The sequence below is a fragment of the Arthroderma uncinatum genome, assembly GCF_011692745.1.
Source record: "Arthroderma uncinatum strain CBS 119779 chromosome Unknown scaffold1, whole genome shotgun sequence".
NCBI lineage: Eukaryota > Fungi > Ascomycota > Eurotiomycetes > Onygenales > Arthrodermataceae > Arthroderma > Arthroderma uncinatum.
The window spans coordinates 3,110,600-3,136,162 of NW_022983863.1; the positions used below are offsets into that span (position 1 = coordinate 3,110,600).

General features: G+C 46.8%; 7 protein-coding genes across 7 annotated transcripts; 3 read left to right on the top strand and 4 right to left on the bottom strand.

Annotated features, from left to right (window-relative positions):
• Window positions 1-6,303: 6,303 nt before the first annotated feature.
• GIQ15_00945 (uncharacterized protein) lies at window positions 6,304-7,100 on the bottom strand (the record flags this gene model as incomplete). The annotated part of the gene is made up of 3 exons (XM_033548362.1): window positions 6,304-6,605; window positions 6,662-7,051; window positions 7,097-7,100. 3 exons carry the CDS (start codon window positions 7,098-7,100, stop codon window positions 6,304-6,306), a joined length of 696 nt encoding a protein of 231 aa, XP_033409313.1.
• Window positions 7,101-7,542: 442 nt separating this feature from the next.
• On the top strand, window positions 7,543-9,790 carry GIQ15_00946 (AtfA; the record flags this gene model as incomplete). Its single annotated transcript, XM_033548363.1, has 3 exons — window positions 7,543-7,987; window positions 8,174-9,362; window positions 9,454-9,790. The coding sequence occupies 3 exons, from the start codon at window positions 7,543-7,545 to the stop codon at window positions 9,788-9,790; spliced, it is 1,971 nt and encodes a 656-aa protein (XP_033409314.1).
• Window positions 9,791-10,746: 956 nt separating this feature from the next.
• Window positions 10,747-14,622, bottom strand: GIQ15_00947 (polymerase family protein; the record flags this gene model as incomplete). Its single annotated transcript, XM_033548364.1, has 2 exons — window positions 10,747-14,390; window positions 14,457-14,622. 2 exons carry the CDS (start codon window positions 14,620-14,622, stop codon window positions 10,747-10,749), a joined length of 3,810 nt encoding a protein of 1,269 aa, XP_033409315.1.
• Window positions 14,623-17,791: 3,169 nt separating this feature from the next.
• On the top strand, window positions 17,792-18,853 carry GIQ15_00948 (uncharacterized protein; the record flags this gene model as incomplete). Its single annotated transcript, XM_033548365.1, has 1 exon — window positions 17,792-18,853. One exon carries the CDS (start codon window positions 17,792-17,794, stop codon window positions 18,851-18,853), a length of 1,062 nt encoding a protein of 353 aa, XP_033409316.1.
• An 806-nt stretch (window positions 18,854-19,659) lies between these two features.
• GIQ15_00949 (uncharacterized protein) lies at window positions 19,660-20,385 on the bottom strand (the record flags this gene model as incomplete). The annotated part of the gene is made up of 3 exons (XM_033548366.1): window positions 19,660-20,106; window positions 20,172-20,324; window positions 20,380-20,385. 3 exons carry the CDS (start codon window positions 20,383-20,385, stop codon window positions 19,660-19,662), a joined length of 606 nt encoding a protein of 201 aa, XP_033409317.1.
• Window positions 20,386-20,830: 445 nt separating this feature from the next.
• On the bottom strand, window positions 20,831-22,910 carry GIQ15_00950 (nucleolar protein NOP58; the record flags this gene model as incomplete). The annotated part of the gene is made up of 3 exons (XM_033548367.1): window positions 20,831-22,353; window positions 22,452-22,612; window positions 22,786-22,910. The coding sequence occupies 3 exons, from the start codon at window positions 22,908-22,910 to the stop codon at window positions 20,831-20,833; spliced, it is 1,809 nt and encodes a 602-aa protein (XP_033409318.1).
• A 354-nt stretch (window positions 22,911-23,264) lies between these two features.
• On the top strand, window positions 23,265-24,563 carry GIQ15_00951 (vacuolar ATP synthase subunit d; the record flags this gene model as incomplete). The annotated part of the gene is made up of 4 exons (XM_033548368.1): window positions 23,265-23,296; window positions 23,348-23,436; window positions 23,542-24,416; window positions 24,480-24,563. 4 exons carry the CDS (start codon window positions 23,265-23,267, stop codon window positions 24,561-24,563), a joined length of 1,080 nt encoding a protein of 359 aa, XP_033409319.1.
• Between the last annotated feature and the right edge of the window lie 1,000 nt (window positions 24,564-25,563).

Below are 25,563 nucleotides of genomic sequence, written 5' to 3' on the forward strand. Positions count from 1 at the left end.
CGGACACTATCTCCTCATACGTCCTAGAACCCAGCGGTACGGCGCAGCTGTGGCTCGGCAGAAGCGAAACTAACAATCCACCATTCTTAAAATCTCTGACCCTCGGGTGTAGGGCATGGATGTCATACCACACGTACGGATGTTCCGAGTACAACCTTTTGTACGACTGCAGGTGGTTAGATTGATAAGATCCTAGCCCCGAAAAATCTGATAAGATTGTAAACCCGTTTTCTTTTAGTTATCAGATCAGCGCGCTAGTCCAGCAGAAGAAAACCTTAAAATGAACACCACCACCACCACCACCACCGTTAACGCTATCATCCTTTGCCATCCTTTACAAAGTCCTAGGTAGAGCATAAATACTTTACACAGTGCATCCTACAGACTTTAATTATACAGAGATGTATAAAGGGTCCATGGATGCATAACAGTTTAGCGTTGATGAAACGCCAATTGGTCATCAAAAATGGCTTCCCCGGAATCACCATCTAAACTTGAGCGTTGGTGGAGAGAGTGCCGGGCCCTTGGGATGGGCTGGTTTGTGTAGCGAACATGGAAAATTCGTCTATGAGCGGAAATATTACGATATTTTCGGCACATTCGGGATAAATTAATACTCCAACCAGGCCAAGGACTCAAGCACTGGGCTGGATCCCGACAGATCCGGCCGGTTACTTGACGTTCTCTAGGGCCGTTGGATTTTTACCACCGCGACAATGTGAGACACTTTGTTCTCGCATAAGTCTAGGAAAATTGAAATCAGGCAGCTTTTGACTGATCTCTAGCGCAACATGGTCTCAACTTCACAGGCACTTGTCTTCCATTTCCCCTCCGTCTGGCGGGGTTAATACTACAGCTATACCCATACGCTATACACAAGATTGAGCCTCTTTCCTCCCGTTACAAATCGTCGAGACAATTTAACCGGAACTGCGGAAATTCGGGCAAGGGGATAAGTATTACAGCGCTTTACTTAGCAAGAACGCCCTCAAGGTAAAATTATGTTCTTATCCGGCCCTATTCTAGGGGCACTTCTCTTGGGCCTTGCCTCGGCAAAGCAACCTGCGAGTAACGAGAGGTGTTTCCTTGCAGTTTATGAGGCATATCGCAATATGACATTTAAAGAACCTCCTGGCGAGGAATATTGGGTTACTAATTGTCAAAACCACATCAAGCTTATATCAGTATATGCATCCTCCAAACATTTCTGCAATGATACTGAGATAGCCGCTGGAGCTGCTCTTCTAGACGAGAGTTGCAATAAGCACACTTCTCAGCCACTTTTGCCAATGTCAAATTTTTCTGCCAATCTTACGAACGAAACCATTGCCGGAATGCAAGTCATTAAGAACCGGGAGGCCCAAAATGTTACGAGCCCGATGGTTATTTCTGAAGAATTATATAACCTTTCATTGAAGACCATTGTAAGAGCTCCCTCCCTCCCTCTCCCTCTCTCTCTCTCTCTCTCTCTCTCTCGCTCTCTGTGACTACATCTGATATAGTGCAGATGCTAATCTAAGATAGGTTGTATATGCTTCTGGAACAAGGATAAATCATTATTGCGGGTACCTAACCACATATAAAATGAACAATTTCTCTGTTATGATTCTCTTATGGCTAACTTTGAAAACCTAGATATGCGATGTACGGTATTTGGGGTGTCATAATCCTTGTCGGAATTCTCAATAATTTTTGCACTTGGGTCTTTTCACCTCCGCTGGGGCAAAATAAGGGCAACCTAGAAGGTAGTAACGCTCGTAAGCGTAAAAATACTTCTTGCTCTCTTTATCCGCTATAATATTTGTCCAGGTGTATCAAAACACACCTAACAACTCCCTGCCTCTTTGGGCCCTATTGCAAGCGGATAAAGCTAACAACTGGGTGCAATATGCCAACCAGACTGGAGGCAATTGCGATTTTCTCCCATTGGATCATACTTGGAGTCTTATGCGGTGTCAGTCACAAGATTTACGCTGGTAGCCTACTGTACTATGTTCCCCTTTTCGATCATTTTTGAAATCCGCTAACTACTTTCCCATATGAAGTTGGCCTAGCATAAAAGTACAGCGGTGCCAATACATTGCCGAACGTACTGGAACTCTATCAATCGCACACCTACCCCTTATTTGGATGTTTGCAGGACGAAACAACATATTGCTATGGGCAACCGGCTGGAGCTTCCGAATATTCAATATCCTTCATAGACAGGTCTCAGCTGCCGCAATAGTTTTGGCTATGATTCACTCCGTACTTTTTATGGTTCTTCATTCCACCAAAGGTTTGTCGACTCATAAATAGCACAGAGGAACCATTGTTGACCAGCATTTTTCTGCAGTTCCGGGAGACTCGGCGAGCCATCGAGCATCGATTAAAGAGCCGTGGCTTTATTGTGGAATTATCGTGAGCTAGATCCATAAGCCTTACTATACGGGCAGCATGTGAGAAGAAACTACTAATCGTTGTCTAGGGAACCGTAGCGATGCTTTCCTTGCTGATTTCTTCGATGGCATGGTTTCGAAAAAAATTCTACGAAATTTTTCTGCGTATGCACATTGTATTATCAATTGTGGTTATCGTCACAATGTTCTAGTAAGTCGCAGCCAGCATGCCGTTTCTTCGATTGGCGTTGCTGACTTTCTTGCCTAGCCACGTCTCGATCCTTAACGGTAAATATGTTAATTATCTATGGCCGCCTATCATTATTTGGGTATTTGATAAAGGTTTATGCCTCGTTCGAATCGCTTACTGCAACTTCCGCGTCCGGTTTGTTCGGAAGCAACTACATCATACCAAAACCGTGGCCACTTACGACAACATATCAGATATCATTAGACTTGAGTTGACGCCGGCAACAACTGCTATTTCCCAGAAACCTGGACAGTATTACTTTATATATCAGCCTTTTAGGTGGAGAGGGTATGAGAGCCATCCATTCACACTAGGAGCATGGGTCGAGAAATCTGAATCGACTAGAGAACAGCACCCACAATCTAACGCCATTTCCTTCTCGGATAACGAAATGGAAATGAGTTCCCTACGATCTTCTGTTGCAGAGGTGGCAGGAAAGCAAAACTCATGCAATGGTCAACCCAATGAAGTACAATATATATTTTGGATACGCCCACTAGATGGTTGGACTAGAAATCTTCGTCAGCAATGTATCCAATCGGGCGGCACCATTACCTCGATAACGCTGCTATTAGAAGGTCCATATGGAGAAACTGCCCCTCTATGGGCTTTTGAATCAGTTCTGTTCATTGTTGGGGGTACCGGCATTGCTGGCGCTGTCCCATATATCCAGGATCATATCCGTCGCTCGTCCTCAACTGGTGCCGGCACCTATACTCAAGGCATCACGCTTGTATGGTCAGCAAGGCAAATTAAATTCATTCACCAAGTGGCTTCAAAGGAACTGAGTCTCGCCTTTGACCGGGAAGATTTCCATGCTTCGTTCCACTCGACTTCTGACAACAAATCTCGATCGACTGGTATTACTTTACCTTCGGCTGAAGCAAAACCAACCAATGTCCCAAATAGCGATGCCAGCTCAGAATCTATCGGAACAGCTGCGTTGAAGTATAAGGTGGAATCCGAAAGGCCGGATATCATGGCGACTGTCATAAACAGTGCCGAAAGCGCTAAAATGGCTAATTCACGGCTTGCAATATTGGGTTGTGGTCCTCTTTCCCTGACCCATGAAGTGAGACACGCGGTTCATAACGCTATGTTTAAGGGGTATCAGCAGATAGAGTACTTCGAGGAAGCATACGCTTGGTAGCTTTGACGGTCTTCTGGCCAAAGACGTTAAGGGTTCCGAGTCCGAAGGGCTTTCGTTACGACATACCTTTTAGCATCACTCGGAGCAGGTTGGCGTTCGACTAATTGACAGGGCTGGGTTGTGCTTTCCTGCTTTCCCGAGAATTTACAAACCCCTTTCTCGCTCAGTGTTGCCACTATTGTTTCTTTGTTTATTTACCTTAGCATTTGGGAGTCTGGATGGGAATGGAGCATCAATAATGGCGTCAGGCCGGCCAAGAAAACAGAAGGAGGAATACTTATAAAGGTAGATGTTAGATCATAAATCACCCTAGAGGTGCATTTTGATAGATGGTCCAGAATATTAATATTAATATATCAGTTATGGTTTTGGATGATGTAGGAGGTTAATCACATACCCTTGGGAGAGTTCTTCAAAGCTCCCTAGGTCGACGGTCATATCACTGACTGCGCTGAATGGACCAAGGGGTCTCCCCAATTTTATATCACGTGCCGGACGAGGCAGGCGGCGACCTCCGCCACGGACGGAGAGTGTATATAAAAGTGAAGAAGAGCATCATCTTCGAGCACATAACTACTAGAGACCTAGGGTTGAGTGGATGGCAGACCAGATTACCCCATCTACTTATACCGCCTCATCAAGAAGACTGTTGCAGCTTCAACATTATCTTCAGCCTAAACAGCCAACCAACCAGGGCGAGAAGAGCGAAAGAGGCCTGGAGACAAGCCACGAAAGAACGATGGCAGACAAGGATCCGATTACCTGCCATGTATTGAACACATACACCGGCCTTCCCGGAGCAGGAATCTCCTGCACGTTGACTATGGTCAATTACGAAGGGAAACCTACCTCTTCTTCATTCTCACTGTCCGACAAGCAACCCAAATTCACAGCAACTACGGACGCTGATGGACGCGTGAAGAACTGGACCTGCGAGGGGCAATCTTTATCAGTCTCTTCCGTTCTAAGCCAATTGCCCGACCGGCCTGCTTCAAAACAGGCACGTTCAACATGGAGCCTTCGACTATCCGGTGTTGACGAGTGGTACCGTGAGCGAGGGGTCGAGAACTGTTTCTGGCCTGAGGTGGAGGTGCGATTTGCGGTCGATGGTAGAGAAGGCGAGGAGGGATGGAGGCATTATCATGTCCCTGTGCTACTTGGACCATGGAACTACTCGACCTATCGTGGATCGTGATAGCTACAGAGCGGACGACTCAGCTGTGTGGCCTCCAATGGGATTCCTTAAACATTATACGGAGTATTGGGCCAAAGGGACAAAAGGCCGATTGTCCAATGGGGGACCATTGTGTATAGTTAGGGAACAGGTCGTACAACAGCACGGAGAGAAGCCGACACATTGCGTCATCGATTCTGTTTCATACTTTATATCACAGCCAGTTATAGCTTGATGAATTACCTATAATTACTGCTATATTATGTAGATTCAGTATGATATTAAAACTTGACAGTGCTGATATCCTAGTTGAATGCTAAATAGTCCACTCCCACGTTTTCCTTCCCCTCTATATACACTGTTGTTTACACTCTAACGACGGTCTTGTTCATTTTACGAGGATAAATCAACATTGATATAACTCAATAAAATAAGCACCGATGTAAAATTTTTATTACCTTGATAAGGTTACATGGTTGGATTATCTATTTTGTTTCGATTCTTTGGAACTGTCTTTCAGCTAGAAGTAGTCATCGTAGCTAGTTCAATAGGCTCCTGCTAATCTTTTGGTCGCAGCTCCCTATGGAGGCATGACACCATGGTATATCCTTCCCAAGAAGCTGTCTCCTTCGTATGCACCTGCCAGCGTCCAAGGTAAATAATGTAGGCTTTAAATCGCCCTCCTCGCACTTTGGGATCCCTCTTCCTTTCATATCTCCACCCTTCCTCTTCATTACTTCGCTTCATCTCGTCGGATAATAACATTCCATATTCATCTTTCCCCTGTTTCTTAGTAACCTGCACTTAGTAGCCTGTACGCTACCACCCTAGCTAGCCCAGGTCATCCCTTGTTCGTTAAAGGCGCATGTTGTCAAAGTGGTGGTTCATTATGGCTAGCAAGCATCCAAGGTAGGGTGTGGTCCTCATCTCTGAAATTTCAGTCCGGTCGGTGGCCCGGCAGAAGACGTTCTGCTAGGTGTGGGGTTCGAGTCCCCTGCAGAGTGGATGGTTGAACAATTCCCGGCTTCGTGCCCCTTACTCAGTGACGTACTGAACCCTTTTTTTCGATGCTAGGGAGCTAGGTCCACGGACCAAACCTCGGATTCACGGCATAGAAGTGTATCATGAGCCTCGCCATGCAATTGAAGGCTCGACCTTGGATATTGGGTATCTGGGTGTATAAGAATGGTCATAGAACGTCTTCATGCTGTGCAACTTGCATGTCTGGTGACGATACATAACATAACATTTGAGCTCAAATATTTGACTAAGTTTCCTGCTCGTAATCTTCTCAGATGGCATAGTAGTTGACACGAACATGCAAGGCTGAACAAGCTGTAGGGTTCATGTGTCAGAGGTCTTGTTCACGGCCATCATAATTCCTTCCTCGACGCGCTAGGCGATCGGCCAAGTAATTACCTGGTACCATGGAATGTCCGGGCACCCAGTGGAGGTGAAGATCAATGCCCGCCGATTTTAGGAGGGCCGATCGTCTTGCTATATCCTCCGCGATGGCGTTCCACAAGCGAAAGAGATCCGGGTTGCAATCGACAATGACTAGTTTCGGGTATTTGACCTTGTATAGGGCCCACTGGCAATCCGAGAAGATGATCACTTTTCGAGGTGGGAAGTACTCGGCGGCAAGTTCTACTGCTTTGAGAATAGAATAGCTAGCAGCTCAAGAATGTCGGACGACAGCTTGCGTTCACATTTTACGTTGTGCACCTGCGTGAACCATTTTGAATCGTAAATCAGAGCAGGGTTTATCTTTGTCACCACCGCAATGCCAGCCTTTCTCTTCACCAGCGACGCGTCAGTCCAAAGCGCGGTGCGAGTAGGGTCTTTCCTTCGTATCTTGAGTTCATCCAGAGCAAACAGTGCGGCATCTAGCCTGTCCTCTAGGATGCTTACTGTCCCTACGAACGGGGGTGGTTCATAGGGATGGGTATCTGCCGGGGTCCCCGAAGGAGTAGCATCTGGGTTTGGTTTGAGAGAGGCCAGCAGGTGGGATAAATCGATAGTCTGGATCCTCGACGGGCGTGCTGCTAGCTGGTTTTTGATCCTGTCGATTTCATCATCCACTCTGGCTGCCTCCCGGGCTATTTCCAGAGGAGTCAGGCAGTATGTTACTCTCCTTCTCTTACCCATCGTGAGAGCGATATTCCGGTGGATATATATGAATTCACATATAACGTCAATAAATAAATGTCAATATAGCGGCAAAGTACATGGGTTAGCAGATGAGCAGTAGAATATTAGCAGATTCATACTCGTAGTTGAGTATATATATTGGAATACCTGACGTGAGCATGCTGTCAGGACGAGTCAGAATATGGGTCGAACCAGACCCAGGCTTCCGCGTGCCGTCTTCTTTTCTGTTAGCAGGCATATCTCACCGTATCTCACCGTATCCCACCGTATCCCATCGTATCCCATCGGATCTCCCCCTCCCAATGTCTCATCTAATCTTCATCTGCCATCTAATCTATCTACATCTGTATTCTCCGCTATTTATGCTTAGAATTTATGCTTAAGCGAACCTCTCCCGCCAAGACCGCCAAGACCACTTACTCAGCAAACGACATCATCAATGTCGTCAGAGTTTTTCCACCTTCGCTCGTTTTTCCTTTGCTCTCTCAAGTCGCTGCATCGTCATCCATCGTCATCCCCATCGTCATCGTTCAATGAACAGCGCGCACATCGCAACAACCATATTCTTAGGCCTGAACTCACGGGCTCGTGCCTCTATTTCACATACTGTCCCCTCTGGGAGCCGTTAGCCACCCGAACCCTCTTGTTCCCTTTCGTTCCTTGCGATCGGGAAGACTCGAGAGATCGTCATCGGGCGCCATCTCGCTGCTGTCCGACTTCCTCACCACCACAACGCAGTAGGCTCGCGCCTGATTCTCATTATACCATGTCCGCTCCCGCTAGCAAGGCTGCATCCCCGCAGGCTGGCCTACCTGCGTCCAGAACCGACTCGCCAATGGATGGGAACGACTCGACAAAGGCGGAGGGTGGGATCCGGTCAGAAGGTGGGCTTTTCCCTGTCACTCTCCTAGTTGCCGCTGGCCTTGGGGTGTAAAATCTCCTCCAGCTGCTAGACACTGCATCGCAATCGCATTATCCTTGTCGTATCATTGCCTTGTTGATGTACATTTTGATCTATATCAGGGTTATGCATGCCTATATGTTCGTCATAACTGACATCATCCCGCTAGATCGTGGAGCAGCAAACCAAACGGAGTCTACTGAGGCCGCAGCTACTACCGGAGCATCTGTAGATGCCTCGCAGGCCATCGCGTCCCCGCCAAAGCCAGGACAGGCCGCTGACGACGCCAACGGTGATTATTTCTCAGGGATCCATAACACCTCTCATCTATCCTTTGAGCCCAACCCATTCGAACAGTCCTTTGGGAACCCGACCTCTGACACCCCGGGGAAATCTCTCCTTCCTCCCGTCGCTTCCTTGACATCTCCTGCATTGCCAGGCACATCGACCACCGGGGGGTTTAATTGGACAAATTCACTTCGTGCAGGCCCGCTGAGCCCTGCTATGCTTGCAGGCCCTGCTGGATCAAATGACTACTTTGATGGTATCACTCGCGGGTTCCCAACCCCTAACGAGTCGTCATTGCGCACAGGGTTGACTCCTGGCGGTGGGGGCTCGATGTTCCCAAGCCCTGGCCCATCTGCATTACTCCAACAGATGGCCAGCGGAAACGCCACTCCCACGACCTTGGATTTCCAGCGAACCGCGCTCAATGCGGCAAGGAAAAACGGAGCTCCTCCACCTCCTCCTACTTCGAATCCTCAGGAGCAAGATTCGATTCTTCAGCAGGTGGCTGTTTCAATGGATATACCAAAATCTGCACCGCAGTCTTATCCCTTTGCCCATGCGGACGCCACTGACGCTGCCAATGGTCTCTTCATGCTAGCCAAAGGTGCCCAGGCCACGAGCAATCCGTTCCCAGGTCCAACCTCTCAGCCAATGCAGATGCCTCTCCGCAATGGTGAGGCTCATGGCCCACCCATGAATGGCGTCTCCTCCCAAACTAATGGCCAAAATGGTGCAGCACCACCTAGCAACGGGAATTCATCAGACGGCCCCGAGACGTCGAAGATCAATACCCGTAGTAAAGGCAAGAGAGGCGTCGCCGCAAAGGGAGGCGCTGCAAACGGCCGGCGAAAGGCGGAGGACATTCCTAAAGCCTCAAACAAGCGACAGAAGGCCGCAAATGGTGCCGCTGCCGACAAGCAACATCTAACTGATGATGACTCCGTCGATCTTGATAATCTTGATAATTTTGAGAATGGCGAACTTGATGCCGCAATTACTGGCGCATCTGGCACCTCCAAGAAAAATATGACTGATGAAGAAAAGAAGAAAAATTTCAAAGAACGTAACAGGTATGTTGAATGACTCCGCTTCATCCAATCATCCTTCTGCCTACCATCCACCCAGCCCGTTCATAGCCTCAATCCTCTAACCGTCCTGTAGGGTTGCCGCGCTCAAATGCCGTCAACGAAAGAAACAATGGGTTGCTACCCTTATAAGAAAAGCGGAGGCATTCTCCAGCGACAACGAGGCACTATCGGGCCTCCTGGATAAAGCAAGGGAAGAAAACGCCATGTTGAGATCAATGCTCGCCGCCCATAAAGATTGTCCTATCGGCCAGTCCCAAGGCCTAAGTATCATATTGAACGGAATGCAAGTTCAAATACCGAATAATGTGCCCAATGGGATGCCAAACAATGGACAGAATGGTATGCAGAACAGCATGCAAAATGGCATTCAAGATATCCTCCCGCCACAGAACTGGCAGATGCGACGATAGTTAGCGATCGATTCGCTACTTCTTTCTTTCCTTCATCTTCTCTCCCTTTACGTTCTTGTTTATGATGCTATTGTCCTTGCACGAGTTAACCTGACTGGCTAGGTAATTTCCATTTGGAATAATTTTAGGTGTTGTGTTGTGCGGTGCGGTGTGGTTTTTGTGGTTGTGGTTTCCTCTATGGAAATACAGATCCAAGAAGAATGTCATACTTTCTTCATTCGCTCTTCTTCTATTTTTGTTGTTTTTATTATCATTACCCCCCCTTTGCTTGTACCTTTACCACAGTAATTCTTCTTACCCTTCGTTCTTTTATATTTTGTCTAAAAATTATGGGGGAAAAGGCTGGAGCACAAAGCGGAGTTCGTGGTGTCATGTTTATACGCGCTTATTTCCTTACGTTGGCTTTCTTCTTTTTGTTTTAATTTCATGTCTCAATGTCGCTGATGGCTTTGGATCAAGCTACATACGATTTCAACGATAAGCAGGAAGGAGGGTGGAGGTGATTTGTCCTAACCAACGTTTCTCTATTTATATTATTCTCTATTTATATCTTCTCTTCTCTTCTCTTCGTTGCAGCTATTACTTTTTCCTACACTTATTTCCTCTGAGGCTCGAGTACAATGTTTCATGTCAACTACTCTACCTATCTAGTTTGCCTTGTAGAGGAGTTCCAGAGGCAACCAAAACTACGTTATTTGCTAAAAGGACGGCCATTCGGATTTGTTGCTTGATGATTCATTCAATGGATATATTTTTGCCACATTTTCACAATAAACTCCTTTATTCCCTGATTCATCATCATTACTGCTTCGTGAACTCATTTGTTGCCAAATTAATACACCCTGAGCGGTATCGAAGAAGGCAATAAGTAGAATAAGGCATTCCACATGATCTCTAACCCGTAACCCTCAAGAACGTGGTTAAGAGGGGGGGGGGGGGGGCTAGAAAAATGGATATTAATTTCTGGAGGTCGAATCATCTGCGTAAATCCATCCACACTTGGCCTCTTGTTCAAAATCGGCGGGAATCTGCCAACCATGCATCCTACAGGCCCGAATATACGCCTCCACAGCCTCTCCAACACCATAATCCATTACCTTCCCTCTTCTAGCATCTTGTCCGGAGACTAGTCTCGCTGGCTGGGGTTCCGTGCTAGAAATCGCCATTCGCACCTGCAGCAAGACACTTTCAATACTAGACACAGCAGACCATCCAGAATTGGTCAGGAGTTCCATACACAGTGCACCACCAGCAGTAACATGGCCGCCTCCGCCGCTTTGAAAACCCAGGAATCGGGGGCGAATGACACGCACAAACGGTGGAGAGATTGGATACTGTTGAGGAAATCGGAGTTCGAGGACCACGGACTTGATATCGGCCATTTGCATATCTTTTGCCAAGGGAAGCGAGGGGTCGAAGGAATGCAGTTCAACGATCCATTGGTAGACGGTATTGATTAGATTGGGGTCGATGTACCAGCCTAGATCAGCGAGTGGTTCGTTCTCTTGGGTACGAAGCGCTACTCGTAGCTCACGCTGAAGAGAAGCTGTTGCAGATGGTGTGGCATAGGTTGGAGCTGCCATCACAGGGAGAGTTGCTGGGTTGAGGATTCCGGGGATAAAGTGGGTTTCGTTTTGAGCTTTGCATTTACCCTTATCTTTACCATTACTGATGTCTTTTGGAGCCTCCTGGGGTTGCTTGCGGCTGGCTCGCTTGATATCAATGTCATTGGCCCGTATGATAATATCGAGATCCTCGACGTCTGTGTCCTCGCTGATATATCCGTCTGCATCCATTTGCGTGGGCAATGGAGATATACGTGGTGCCTGGTCTGGAATATGAGCTCTCGTGGGAGAGTTAGGATCCGAATTTTCCGAATCTACGTCCTTCGGTTCAGCCCCCACGCCTTTGGAGAAGGAGTTTCCAGTCCAGATAAACAGTTTTTGCCGTTTAGATGGTGTAGGAGATACCTCAGCTACTGGTGCGGCTGTCGTAGTATCGACCATAGTTGCGATCCCCGGTGCGACATTCGGTTTTTCTGGAGGAGGGTTGCCAGCTCTTATTCCAAGAGCAAGACGCCGTTGTTGACTGAAAGCAGACAAGGGAATGATGATCGGTTTATGATCTGGGCCCTGTGCCACGTAACTCGGGTCTTGCTCGTAATATGGGAGCTGATTTGTCGCAGCAGGCGCATACGTTCCCATGTCTTTGTTAAGAGAACAGCGCACAAATAGATATCTAGCTTGAATCCAGTCCAACTGAGATATAACCAGATGTGGAGCAGTGCTCACGAATTCTTCGGGGCAATTCACCACTTCATTCAATGATATCGCGCTGCAAACCCCCAGCTTACTGCCAGGCCATGTTTCAGTTCCTGAATGGGGCCCCGAAAGGGGATCCCAGGATGTCGCAGCACTGACGTACCCTGCGGAAGTAGAAAAATATGGACTCATATAGACACCATTTCCATATGCCCGTCCATTTACAATTTCCTTGAAATGCAAACCCTCTCGTAAAATACCGTGCCAATTAGAGAGATGGCTACCATGCCAGGCAAAAAGTGTAGCCTGGCGTTTTTTCAGTCTTTCCTTTGCGAACATAACGGCCTGGGAAAACCGTTCTTCCTTGTCTGGCGCCCCCTGAGCAAGGCGGAATTGCATATAGCCAGCAATTCCCCCGACACGGTCACTATTGACTATGGGTGTGACGGTATCATTGTCGGTAGGGTCTGGATCGTCTTGGATGATGCAGGATCGATTTGATGCAACTATCCACCGCAAAATATCGAGAGCAGGCTTAGAAATCCTATTTTTCCAATTTCCAAGGGTATGATGGGAGCCTCTAGAGTTCTCCATCAAGTACTCTTTCATTTCGGTGACCGTTGGAAGGGTATCAAGTAGGGTCACTATCATAAAATGCTGCGACCTTTCGCTAAGGTTGTCAAAGTTCTGATCATACCAGACAATTAAGACTTGCTTAAAACCTGATGTCGACTTCGGGGGTGCCAGGGAACGGCTTGCCGCCGGCCTTGTCGATACATTGATGGGGTCAGAAAGCTCAACTATAGGCCATGTAGACGCATCAATCACGCGGCAGTGGAGGTGATCTGAACCATCGAGGACGACAAGCCAGTCGCCTACACGCACTCGGCGAACATCCTGTGAATAGTTGATAGGAAACTTCATCGCCATTGTTGACCGGTCGAAGTATACTACACCACGGTGCGATATAGGGTCTTCATCTGGAGAAGGCAGTTTAAAATTACCGAATAAATGGGGGTTCCGTGCTTCCACAATACCGGCTGGAACCAGAAGCCCAAGCCCAGTTGGCATGTCGACAATACGGCCTCGAAATGCGCTGGAATAAGTAAAGCTGATCAGCAAGTCGACGACGTATGGTTGCGCAATGATCTCCCACTCAAGGCTGGGCCCAAACCCGAGAGTCATGTACTGGAATAAACACAAGCTCTTAGAGCAAACGTAGGGCTTGATTGCCTCGAACGTGTCATTGGTTTTGCAATGGCAGACAAGACAAAATTCCGTACATCGTACGAAATGGCGAAGCGTGAATTGCATTGTTATGAGGGGGAAGGACGCTCCTAATGCTTTCGTCTCCATGAAATGATCCGACTTCAAAATGTCCGGGAACGTGGCGGCCTTTTCTTCCGGGATATCAGGTTCCTGGTAACTGGTGTGAACGGGGTCTGAATTACCAATAGGTTTTCCTTGGAATTCATTAAAAAATCGCTCTGCCCCAGACCAGGTCTGGCCGAAATTGTTCCTATAACGCAATATCTTCACGAATCGTTCGTTTAGAAGCGCATTCAGCGGCTTGCTAATGAAGGAATGTACCATCTCTCCACCTCCAGCCTCCACAGCCATGGAAGTCTTGCCTCCCAGACCAACTTGGCCAAACACAATGAGGGCACTTTCCAAAGTAGGTTTATACACATCGCAGAGGCCAACGCGCATTTCGACAGAAGACTTTCCAGTTTCCTGGTCCTCGAGCAGGAGCTCTTCAAAGGATTGGTATTTCCCAATGTAGCGGATCAAGCAGACCAGATATTGCTGCTCTTTGACATGCCATGCTTTCATCGCATCCTCTGATATTCCAAGCTTCGAGATTCGGCATGAGAGTGAGACTATAGGGGTTGTTTTGTGTCCAAGATATCCAACGCGGAAACCGGCCAACTTTGTTGTCTTCAAGTCTACTGATAACTTGTAAACCAGTTCCTCCATCTCGTCTTCTGAATATTCCAAATCTTTGCTTTTGCACGATCCTTGAGTATTCGGTTGCTCTGAATCTGGAGACCATCCATCTCCGTCATCATTGAAATCTGCGAGGGGGTCCTCCACTTCTGAGAATAAGGTGGCTTCACCGTCATTTTGAATATCACAGTTATCATCGATAGCATCGCCGGTTTCAGCCTTCAATTTCAGCTTCTTCTGGAGGTTGTAGCTTAGTTGCGAGAGCATATCAGGAATCTCTAAACGGCTGATGCCCCGTTGAGCTTGTCCCAGTACCTCTGTAACATACTTTGGAACATCATCCGAGGTGGTGTAGATAAGAAACTCATGTCCTTCTGGGTAGAGTGAGATATCTATTCCATTTATTAGCAAATGTATACTCAGTGAAACAAGGCAATAATTCTCATTCTTGGGCATACCTGTTACCATAAACTCAATATTGACAGATTGCTGAGGGCTCTCACTGAGGGTCAGAGAGCAGGACAACGTTCCATCATCCTCACCAGGCTTCACATTTGTGAGCCCTGAGAAGGCCCCAGGTGCAGATGCCTCCTTGAGGTCGCGAATGAATGCCTTTCTAGGCATCCTAAGGGATTTGCCAGTAGCTGAGACAAACTATGCACAACTACTACTCCCCTTTTCCAGGTAAGACTAAGCCAAGGTTGATAAAAGTAGAGAGGTTTAAAAAAAGAGAAGTGAAGAAGGAAAATATATCCAAGAAGAGAGACGCCGATGCTATCAATATCGAGCGACTAAGCATGAGGTGAAGCATTAGGTGAAGCATTGAGGTGAAGCACGCTCAGATGGCCATGATCCATCAAAACATTAAGGCCGTGAAGCAAACAAGGCTATATAAAAGACGTCATGTTAGATTACAGCTGATTTGACTCTAGCAGCAAGAACAATAAAGGCGAAATTCCACATACCGGGGATATTCTACTCTAGCAGATGTAGCCATACGCTCTAGGTGACGGTGAGATTATTGCAGCATCTACTGTATAGTCCGTATACAGAATCTATTCGTCAAAGGCCGAGCAACCCGGTCTCCCATCTCGAGAAGAAAGCAGAACCAGCGGCCAGGGTATATAGATGGCCAGCGGGAAGCTGGAGGAGCGTCATCGAGTCTCTTCTCAGATATCCATGGCACTGGCGCTTAGTCGTTAGTTAAATAGCTATCGAGGGTTAAGCGAAGAGCCTCACGTAAGCCTGATCTAGAGCTAGGCAGCAACAGCAAAAGGCCAGGGACACATCAGGACAAGCATGGGATATAGACAGGCCGGCGTCGATATAGTGACATCTCGACATCTCGACTCTTCAAGGCCGGCCGTATATAAAATCTTGCGTGTTTCGGGCTTCAGCTTTGAGTTGGCGTCAAAGGTCCACATCTCTAACGTATCTCACCAGTCAACGATCACCACCAGTCAACGATCACCACCTCCAAATGCTCCTTACGTCCAAACATGCGTGTAAATATCGAGATATCTCAACACAACGTAAATAACAAATAAAATTGACTATTAAATAACGATAGTAGGGTTCTAGTTTACATACAAATTAGATAGATTAAGAAAAGAAACAAGTGTTGGGCTTGATAACTCGCCCGGAACGGGTTCCCCGCGGTTGGGATAGGAAATTGGGTATTAGAGCAATAGGATCGATAGGAGCAACCTTAGAAGGTGAAGTCTTCTTCTTTCCTAATCGGGAAGGTGAGATAGGGCTTAAGACGTTGTTTTGAGCCTTTTTGGCCTTCTTAGCCATTCGCTCAGCTTCCAATTCACTAGCTTTACGCTTCCGTTCAATCGCTGCCTCTGCGCGCCGTGCTGCAGTCTCCTCGCGGGCCTTCTTAAGAGCCTCCTTACGTTGCTGTTGATCTGCAAGCCTTTAAGCCTTCTTCTCTGCAGCCTCTTGAGTCTTATTATCGCGGTAAATCGATCGCTAAAGCTTTATTTCCTCTGCCTAAGCTATCTTATCTTATTTTTTAGTCTCTACCTTAATAGCTCGCTGCCTTGCTACTTTAACCTTAGATGGAGAGAATATCTACGCTTGGCCTGCTTTATCCTTTTTAAATAGGCCTAAGCCCTTGCCTCGCTTCCTTTTCTTCTTCTCTTATATAAGTGTAGCTATAAGAGACTTATTTTCATATAGTAAGATCTCTTTATCGAAGACCAGCCTCTCACTGGCGCGGATGATCTTTGATATATGAAGGCTGGTTAATGACTGCCAGAGCTGCACTTTCTTAACCGCGCGGCGGAGACCCCGTACAGTAATAGGGGTAGGAGGCTCGATATCGATATTCGGAGGTGTTAGAGGTCTCTTATCGAAGTATTTCATTTGACGTTGAGGCATAATAGGATATATCCCTGTACTTGCAAATCCAGACTTAATATTTGCTGGTGTAAGAGCTCTTTTCCATGCAGCGTAGAAGAGTCTCCAAAAGTCTCGCTTTGACATTGATAGATACCCATATCCGCTACGTAAGAGATTATCAACTTCCTGGGAATATGCACTGGCTAATGGCCCAAATATCCCAACATCCAATGGCTGCAGACGGTGTGTTGAATGTGGAGGTAAGATAACTAGCAAGATACGGTTTTTATCTGCATATTCGATGAATCCCATATTGATATGAGATGAGTGGCTATCTAGAATAAGAAGCCTTCTTCCCCGGCCAGCCTTTGCCTTTGTATGCTTATTGAATATTTAATGCCATTCCTTGCCAAAGTTATTATTGCTCTAGCCATTCGGAGATGCTGCAAAATATGCTATTTCTCTCTGAGGGTCAAATTTGTCCACCCAGGTGTCTTGTAGATCACCTTCTCCCTTATAAATAAGTGTAGGAGGAATCCATTCTCCATCTGCAGAGACAGTAGCGAGTAGAGAGATAAACTCGCGACTTCCATCTTGTATAGCTGTTATCCTTCTATTTTTAAGCGCATAAACAGGAACCACCCGTTTAATAGCATGTCCTAGGCCAATAAGGAAGCCTTTCTTATCAAAGTTGTAAATATTATCTGGAGTAATATTATACTTATTTATTGCTTCCCTAAGCTAAAGAAGAGGTTAATATCAATATTTAATAGCTAACTACTAATAAACAAGTACTTGCAAGCTCATAAAAGTGTTCAAAATGCTTGGAATTATCAGCAACATGCCTGGATTGATCAATGGTGCGGAGATAGAGACTCTTAATGCGATCCTTGTGCCGGCTACAGAACCGAGCCACCCAGTTGATGCCAACAGCCTGTTTAGTGAGCTCGTATACGAGATTTCGCAGTACCTGGGGCGTAGGTGATAGGCCTCTCTCTGATAATCGATTTATATGCTGTAGGAGCACTTCTTCTTGTGCATTTGTCAACTTTTTGCGATGGATAGATGTTACTTCAGCTCTTGAGACTGCAGCACCTTGATACCGCCGCGCCAGCGTTATTCGGTTAATTTTGAACTTTTTAGCGGTTTGTGAGTAATTAGGAGTCTTTTGCGATTTTAAATCTTCAATCGCAGCAGCAATTGCTGCCTCATTGACCATTTTGTGGCTGTTGGAAGGTGGTTGTTTTGGTGGATGCAGAGTTTTTGGGGTGTGTTCATTAAGTGGTGATGATCGTTGACTGGTGGAATACGTTAGCTCTATCCTGAACCTAAATAACCAGCACGAGTTGGATCGTATTTGTGCAACGAGTTTACTGTTTGTCCATGTCGGCATGGTCGTTGCTGTTACGACTTGGGGCTTCCGGATATTGATATAAGATATCTGACCATGGCCCAACGGCCCAGTACACAGAGCGAGGATGCTCGAAAAGGCTCACCATCCCAAGTCGACCCGGCGCTGCCTCAATTCTCAGACCCCTCGTTCGACCCAGTCGACTTCCTGAACGACACTCTCCCGCCCTTGAACACCTCGCAATCGCGCTCAGCAGGCGGAAGTTCAATCGCAGACGTCTCTGCTCGGACTCAATCGCTGTTATCCCAGCTCACTGCACAAAATGCACGTTTATCAAACACGCTCAACCAGCTTACGGACGAGATAATACGAAGCAGTGGACGGCTGGCTTATGAGGTAGAGGTCCTTCGTGGAGAGACAATCGGCCTCTCAGACACTCTCACGGACACACTACAGGATGATATTCGACATTTTCTACCCCAGGGCCTTCCCGAGCCGGCCTCTACTTCCCTCCCAGACGTAAACCAGCCAGACGAAGAAGATAGAGTGGAGGAGAAGGAACTGGATACCCAGAAACAGCCGGAAGTCACGCAAGAAGATCCGGAATATATATCCCGCCTACGAACCCTGATGCAGGTTAGATCGAGGCTGGAGGAGGTGATACAGGTATTTGGCGAGGCTATGGAGTGGCCTCTGCCTCCGTCTGAGGTCTCAATTACGTCTTCGTTCATTTCCGTCTCCGCTCCAGAGGCTGGCCCTGAATCACGAAGTCTAGAGGAAAAGGGCCGTCAGGTAGCAAAAAAATTTAGATCACAGGTCACCGAGCTGCTGGACAGTAATGGTGGAGGTGAAGCTGGTTTGGAAGCCGCAACTCGTCGGGTGGAGGAATTACGGCTCCTTGCAGGCGTATGGAAGGGCACAATAGAAGAAAAGCCGAGACAAAAGTTTGTTGATAGCCTTGCAAAGATCGTTGATGACAGACGGAAGGTCCTCGAGAGCCAGGCGAGGGAGAAGGAGGAGAGAGAGAGTCGAAAGGCGAATGGGACCCCATCAAAGGGCAGAGCGTCTGAACTCCCCTCTCGAGAAAAACCAGAGAGCAGTGGTGGCGGGCTGATGCGTAATCTACAACGTTTACGAGATGAGATATACCTCGAATAGATATTAAATTAACTTGTATATTTCTAATTCTGCAGTAGCAGCTCGGCGCGTATGACAAAGGCACATTTGAACTAGAGAGTTCAACAGAAATGCTCCTGGCTACGTTTTCTCTTCCGTCCTACTTGTTCGTTATTTGGAAGCAGATAATTCTACTACCCACGTACTCAAACAAGGGGGATGTTTGGAGAAATATTGGTTATACGGCCTCTTGGAAGATGGCCGCTATAATATATATCTCAAGCTATACGACTCTGGGTTAAATTATACACAAGTAAACAACCTGGATACCGCTTGAAAACCAACCACATAACTTATTTGAACACAAATAAGTATCCGTAGCTTATGCAGATGTCTTGTATTAACATGCCATTACCGAGTCCTCGGTGCTGCTATGTCGGGCGTCTTCCCTCAGCAGTCTATGATAACCCCCAAAGATTAGGTATATATCATCATCCAACAAACCAAGATTTCCCCTTTTGATAAGATGCCTGAGAACATTTCACGATAGCACTTGCTTCCCATCTAATGTTCGTCGATGCGCCTTGGCTATTCGACACCATGCCCTGTGAAGTCCCGATAGGCCGCCTCAGGCTGACCTCAAGGTAGTCGGTCTCAACCAAAGGATGAGAATGAAGGGTACATATCTACATTATTAGCAATAAGAATGTCTAGCCTGATTCGGAATCTGACTTACCGATATTCCATCCAACCAGGGCCTCCCTATTTCCGGAACTGCCTCCCTTCAGGAGACAGAGGGTAATATGTCGATGTAGAGTACCACATGGAGTTGGTACAGAGAAGAGCCCTCAGATTTCCTCCATCACCTCTTCAGCCTCTTTCTTTGCTGGTTCTTTCTTCCCCAGAGTCTCTCTCACAATTCTTAGAATTTCAGCAACATCCTCGTCTGCCAATCTTTCTTCTCTGTCTTCGATAATCGTGTCTAGCAAAGCCAAAGCACCATAATCTATTCCTTGGCCCCCATCTTCGCCTTCCCCATCCTGCATGACAGTATCCTCTGCGGCCTCCCCTTCCGGCTTGGCTTCAAGACCTACTCCCAAATTGATGATCGTCAATACCTCCGCTTTTGTCAAGTTGAACGGCTTTAAGCTTGCGATGAGTGTCCTCAGAGCAACATCGAGGTCTGTTATCGATTTATCAGGGGTGTCCAGTGAGGCAGCATTCTCGGCAGATATTGATGAAAAGCTAGGGTATGATAAGAGATGCGGGGATAGGCGAGCTACATAGTCATTGTACTGCGGGCGAGGTGCTAAGTCAGTAAAGGAAGTCTCCGAATATAGAGCAGAAAGGAATTCTATACCTCTTTTACGACTGTGTTATAATCTCTCAAGTCCGGTTTGGGTACGAAATTCTTTGCATTCGGGATAGGAGCTGGTGGCAGGCGGGGAGGATTCAGTTTCAAGTGAGCTAGCACCTCGACATTGGAGAGGGTTGCGGATTGGGGATCGAGGACCTATTGATGCAATTAGCTTGCAGGTATGGTAAGTAGCTACTTCGGAGGCACTGACCTTCATAGTTAAACGGAGATATCGTTTTTGATAATTGTTACCTTGAAGTAGTTTATGGACGAATATTTTTTTATTGAGATCCGGATTACGTAATGAATATTTATCTGCATCGACATTTGATACCTTAACAATTGCGCTTGAAGCCTAGATTATCATTTGTAGAAAGTAATCAAATGCTCCTTCAAAAGGAAATGACAGTTAAGATTCAATATCAAATAAATTGAAAGTATCTGAACACTTTTCCTTTTGTACTATTTAGAAAAGACCAACTCGAAAGATCCCCGTGCGCCACCATGAAGAACCCAAAGGAAATAAAGAAAAATTTCAGAGAAATAACATCTCGCCATAAGTGATGCCACCATATCAAAGAAGACAAAAACCAAGACACCAGGGGCTGGATATGATACAGCAACAAAAAGAATCAGACAGCATTACTACTGCACACATCAACTTAAGCCTTGCTCTTCTTCTTTTTCTTCTTGTCGCTCCTAGATTCATCTGCCTCTTCAACTACCTCTGATCGCTTTCGCTTCGTTCCGGCGTCCTTCTCGGCCTTCTTAGCCTCCTTCTTGGCTTTCTTCAGGTCCTTTTTGCTGATGGAGGACGGGTTGCCATCCTTGTCGAAGGAAATCTCGCCTCTTTCGAGTTTTCGGAGATATCTCTTGACGCTGAGGCCAGCTTTCTCGGCCAATTCTTCGACGTTGTCATCACCCTTGCTCTTTGACTTCTTTTCTTTCTTGGATTTCTTCTCCTTCTTGGGCTTCTCCTCCTCGGATTCGTCATCTGAGTCTTCCTCCTCGTCCGAACCAGCATCCTTCATCTCCTCATCTTCGGACTCAACCTCCTGGATCAACTTCTTCTCTTTCTTGGATTTCTTTACGCCAGCATCCTCGTCGCCAACTAGCGCATCGGCATCAGGGTTGTATTTCTTGGCTTCGTTGATTTCCCATTTCTTAGGATGAGCAGACTCAACGCCGTTTGGAGCAATGGCAACACCCCTGGGCTTGAGTGGCTTTCCTTCGAGGAACGCAAGCTTCTTCTCGAGGTAGTATCTTGACTCCATTCCGAGAGCACTCTTTTCTTCCTCAGTTGGTTCATTGCCATCGGCATCAGGGGTCCAGTCAGTCAGAGCATCGACACGGAGACCAATTGCAGCCTTAGCAGCCAATACTCTGGCCATTTTACCCTTATTTTTACCGGTGGCTTGACCGATGAGCGAAGCGTGATAGATCAAACCGTATTTGGGAGTGTCGTGCTTAGTCTTAAGAGCGCGGAACAGGGCTTTCTCGGCACCGAGGATCTGGATAGTACTGGCGGGGCTCTTGGAGAGGTTCATCAAGCTTCCAGCATGTGCAATCAATCGAGCACCGACCAAGTCGCCAACCAATGCAGTAAGGTTAGGAGCAATGGCGGCCATACGAGCGGAAAGGTAGTTGCCAAGCTGCTGGCGGTATTCAGAGAATCCAACAACCTGTTCGGCTAGAGACTGAATGTTTTCAAGATCCTCATTGCTGATCTCAGTACCCATGGATTTGTTAGCAGCCATCTTAACGGCGGATTCAATCTCCTCAGGCAAAATTTCTGAAAGATCTGTGGTTTCCGAGTCGCTGCGTATGCCCATCTTAAGAACAACCTTGGCATATGCCATGTTGTCGTTTAGGATCTTAGCCAGCTCGGGGAAATGCCAGCCGTACCACTCCTTCACACGCATAGCGTAGGTGTTGAGCTCCTTGTCAAGATCGTCAAGAAGAGAAATTGCCTGGACGATCATGGTGTCAATCTTGTCAGGAGAGAACTTGAGCTTGTGTCGAGCAAGAGAGTGGGATAGACCCAGGGACATCGTGGACATATCAGCGGGCACCAATCCAGGAATAAGAGTTGGGAGATGGGCTCTGATAGCACGATAAAGCTCAGCAGTGTTGCCATCGGCAATAGGCTGGATGGATAGACCTGGTAGCTTGCCAATCGCATTGCCTGTACAAGAATAACGCGTTAATATAAGACCATTGTTTGCGCAGGGATCGCAATTGAAAATAAACTGCGCCATTCGAAGGTAGGGTCCGATAACATACCAAGTTTGACATCTGCAACAGCTAACGACACTTTCTTCTCATCTTTGATGGTCTCGAGAAGGCTGGCCAAACGGGGTGTGACCTTTCCCTCAATAATAGACGCAACCTCCTCCAAGGCAGTAGTGGCGCTATCGAATTTCTGGAAGTTCTTCAATTTCATACTGTAGAGGGCATAGCCGTTAGTCCGTTTAATTATCCAAAAAAAGAAAGTCTTCCAAAAGAGCTATCCAAAAATCATGACGAAAAATTCTTCAGAGTATTATCTCTATTCATCGACAATAACCCAACGTCTCTCCCGCCAATCGAGGGCCAAAAATTGCAATTGCAAACATACAGGTTAGAGATCCCCTCTGCAGTCTCGGTCTCTGCTGCGAGATCATCACGCTTGAGGAGCTTCTTGTCCTTTGCCTTGAGCAAGGCATAGCCCGCACTGGTCTCGGTTAGGATGAAGAGGGTCATGGCTGCGGTTGCCCAGAAGAAGAGAATAGATATACAAAAGGGCTTCGCGTAGCTTCTGTAGAGCTCGAGCGCGAACAAAAATGCGTGGGCGAGAGCTTCCGCGGTGTTGAGCACAAGAGACGCACACTTTCTTCGCTGCTTGCTCGAAAATCCAAATTATTTTTTTTTCCGGTCTTGAAGGTGCAAAATTGCTAAACTCACACTATTATGTAAGACAGTCACGTGATATCACCCAAGAAAGCAGCGAAGGAGGTCGACGGTGATGTCAAGATGGTGTCAAGAGGACGCAACTCGAGGACGAAGACGAAGACGAAGGCGAAGAAGTTACGCATAGCACCAGCCAGGCCAGTCACCATGGAGGGCCTCTTCTTCAACGTGGATAACGGGTAGGTTTCCCCCGGCTTGTTTGGGTTTCCCAGGCTAACCCGTTCCCTCAGCTATGTTGAAGGAGTCGTTCGCGGATACCGCAATAACCTTCTAAACACGCAGAACTACAGCAACTTGACGCAATGCGATACCGTCGACGGTGTGTACATACCCTTGCTAATCCATATTGAATACTCCATATATGACCTTGCTCAGCAATGATCACTGCCGAGGCGCAATCTGCTAAAGACTACCTTGTATACAGATGTCAAGCTTCAACTGGGTCCGTCCTATGGCGATTTCCTGGCTGCCCTCCCTCCGAACCCTTCTACATCTGCTCTAGCCGGCAAGACAACCGATAAGCTTGTTGCAGAATTCCGCTATCTACAGGCACAGGCCAGTGGCTCGACAGCCAAGTTCATGGAATACCTTACCTACGGGTACATGATCGACAATATCGCCCTCCTCATCACCGGTACCTTGCACGAGCGAGACACCCGAGAGCTACTAGAAAGATGTCACCCACTCGGCTTGTTTGAAACCATGCCCGTCCTCTGCGTGGCAACTAACATCGAGGAACTCTACAACACTGTGCTCATCGAAACCCCTCTGGCGCCATACTTCAAGGGCAGTCTGAGCCACCAGGACCTCGATGAGTTGAACATTGAGATCGTCCGCAACACGCTCTACAAGAATTACCTGGAAGATTTCTACCAGTTCATTAATACCGACCCTGAGCTCAAAGACTCGCCCACCTCGGAAGTCATGTCAGAAGCCCTAGAATTCGAAGCTGATCGTCGAGCAATCAACATCACCCTCAATTCATTCGGCACAGAACTTTCCAAAGCCGAGAGGAAAAAGCTATATCCCGAGTTCGGCAAGTTGTACCCCGAGGGCTCTCTGATGCTATCCAGAGCGGATGATCTTGAGGGCGTTTCACTCGCGGTGACTGTCGTGGCCGACTACAAGGCGTTCTTCGACACCGTTGGCCTGAACCAGCCAGGTGGCGGTGGCCCTGGTAGTGATGGCAAGAGCTTGGAGGATCTTTTCTACCAGAGGGAGATGGAGTTGTTGAAGCTTGTGTTTACTCGCCAGTTCACTCCTGCCATAATATACGCTTGGGTGAAACTACGAGAGCAGGTTAGTGACCCTTTTCTCGTAATTATTATATAACTCTTTTACTAACTAAATATGTAAACACAGGAAATTCGCAATATCACTTGGATCGCGGAGTGTATTGCCCAGAATCAGAAGGATAGGATAGGGAATTATATAAGCGTACTTTAGGGGGTTAATTCTTTCGTCTTTTGCTTTTGATATTACTGGAGTTTCGATATACTATCTTACTGTGTTTTGTTTTTTCGGAAGACATCCATCCCTTCCATGTTTCCATAATTACCCTATCTTGTTTATACGACGGACCACTCCCTAGCTCGTGCTCTTCGGATGTTCTCAGCATTTAGAGAAACTATTTACCAATTATTCCGGCAACGTCATACACGGCTAATCATACACTCTTCAACTGGATGAGAGAAACAAAAAAAAAACGCACAAATCATCTTCCTATGCTCCGTAGTCTCTTTTTCATTCGTAACATATGTACTCCGTTTGCACGGTAAAATATTCTAACATGAAGCCTCCCAACCCTCTCGCGTAACAATCCCTTTAAAGGGTTTACAGCATGTAGCCGAACTTGCGTAGTAACCTATACAAGGATCGAGAGCCCTTCGCACAAAGAAACTACAGCATAGTAACTATGTAAAAGATATGTACCCAGCAGTGAATGGTAGATACTAAGAAGCCAGTAAAGTCCAACGCACCAACGCAAACAGGCCTATTGGTAATAGCAGAATGGGCAATAAAGGCGAGTAATCGGTTGCCAACCCTTCGAGCAATTCGAGAAAAACACCCGTATCAATGAAGAGTAGCTTAACAGAGAACAGGTGGGAAAACAAAACAAACAAGCCATAAGAATAAAACCTACCACACTTCTTTCCTGTATCGATCTTTTTTTTTCTGGGCCCCCGTTTTGCTTGTTTTCATCTTTTTTTTTCATTGATGGCAGTCCATATGTGTAAAATATGAAAGAAGAAATTAGGAAGAAAAAGCTTCATCTGTGTGGCCAAATAAAGATATATCCTTCACCACTTACCTTGCTAGTATTTGGTGAATTAAGAAGAACGTGAGAAGGAGAATAGGTAATCCAGATATTAAATGGAAAAGGTTGGGAGCAAGACATAGCAAAGTCTTTCTTCTGAAATGACTGTCTTATGAACCGAGTTTCTGA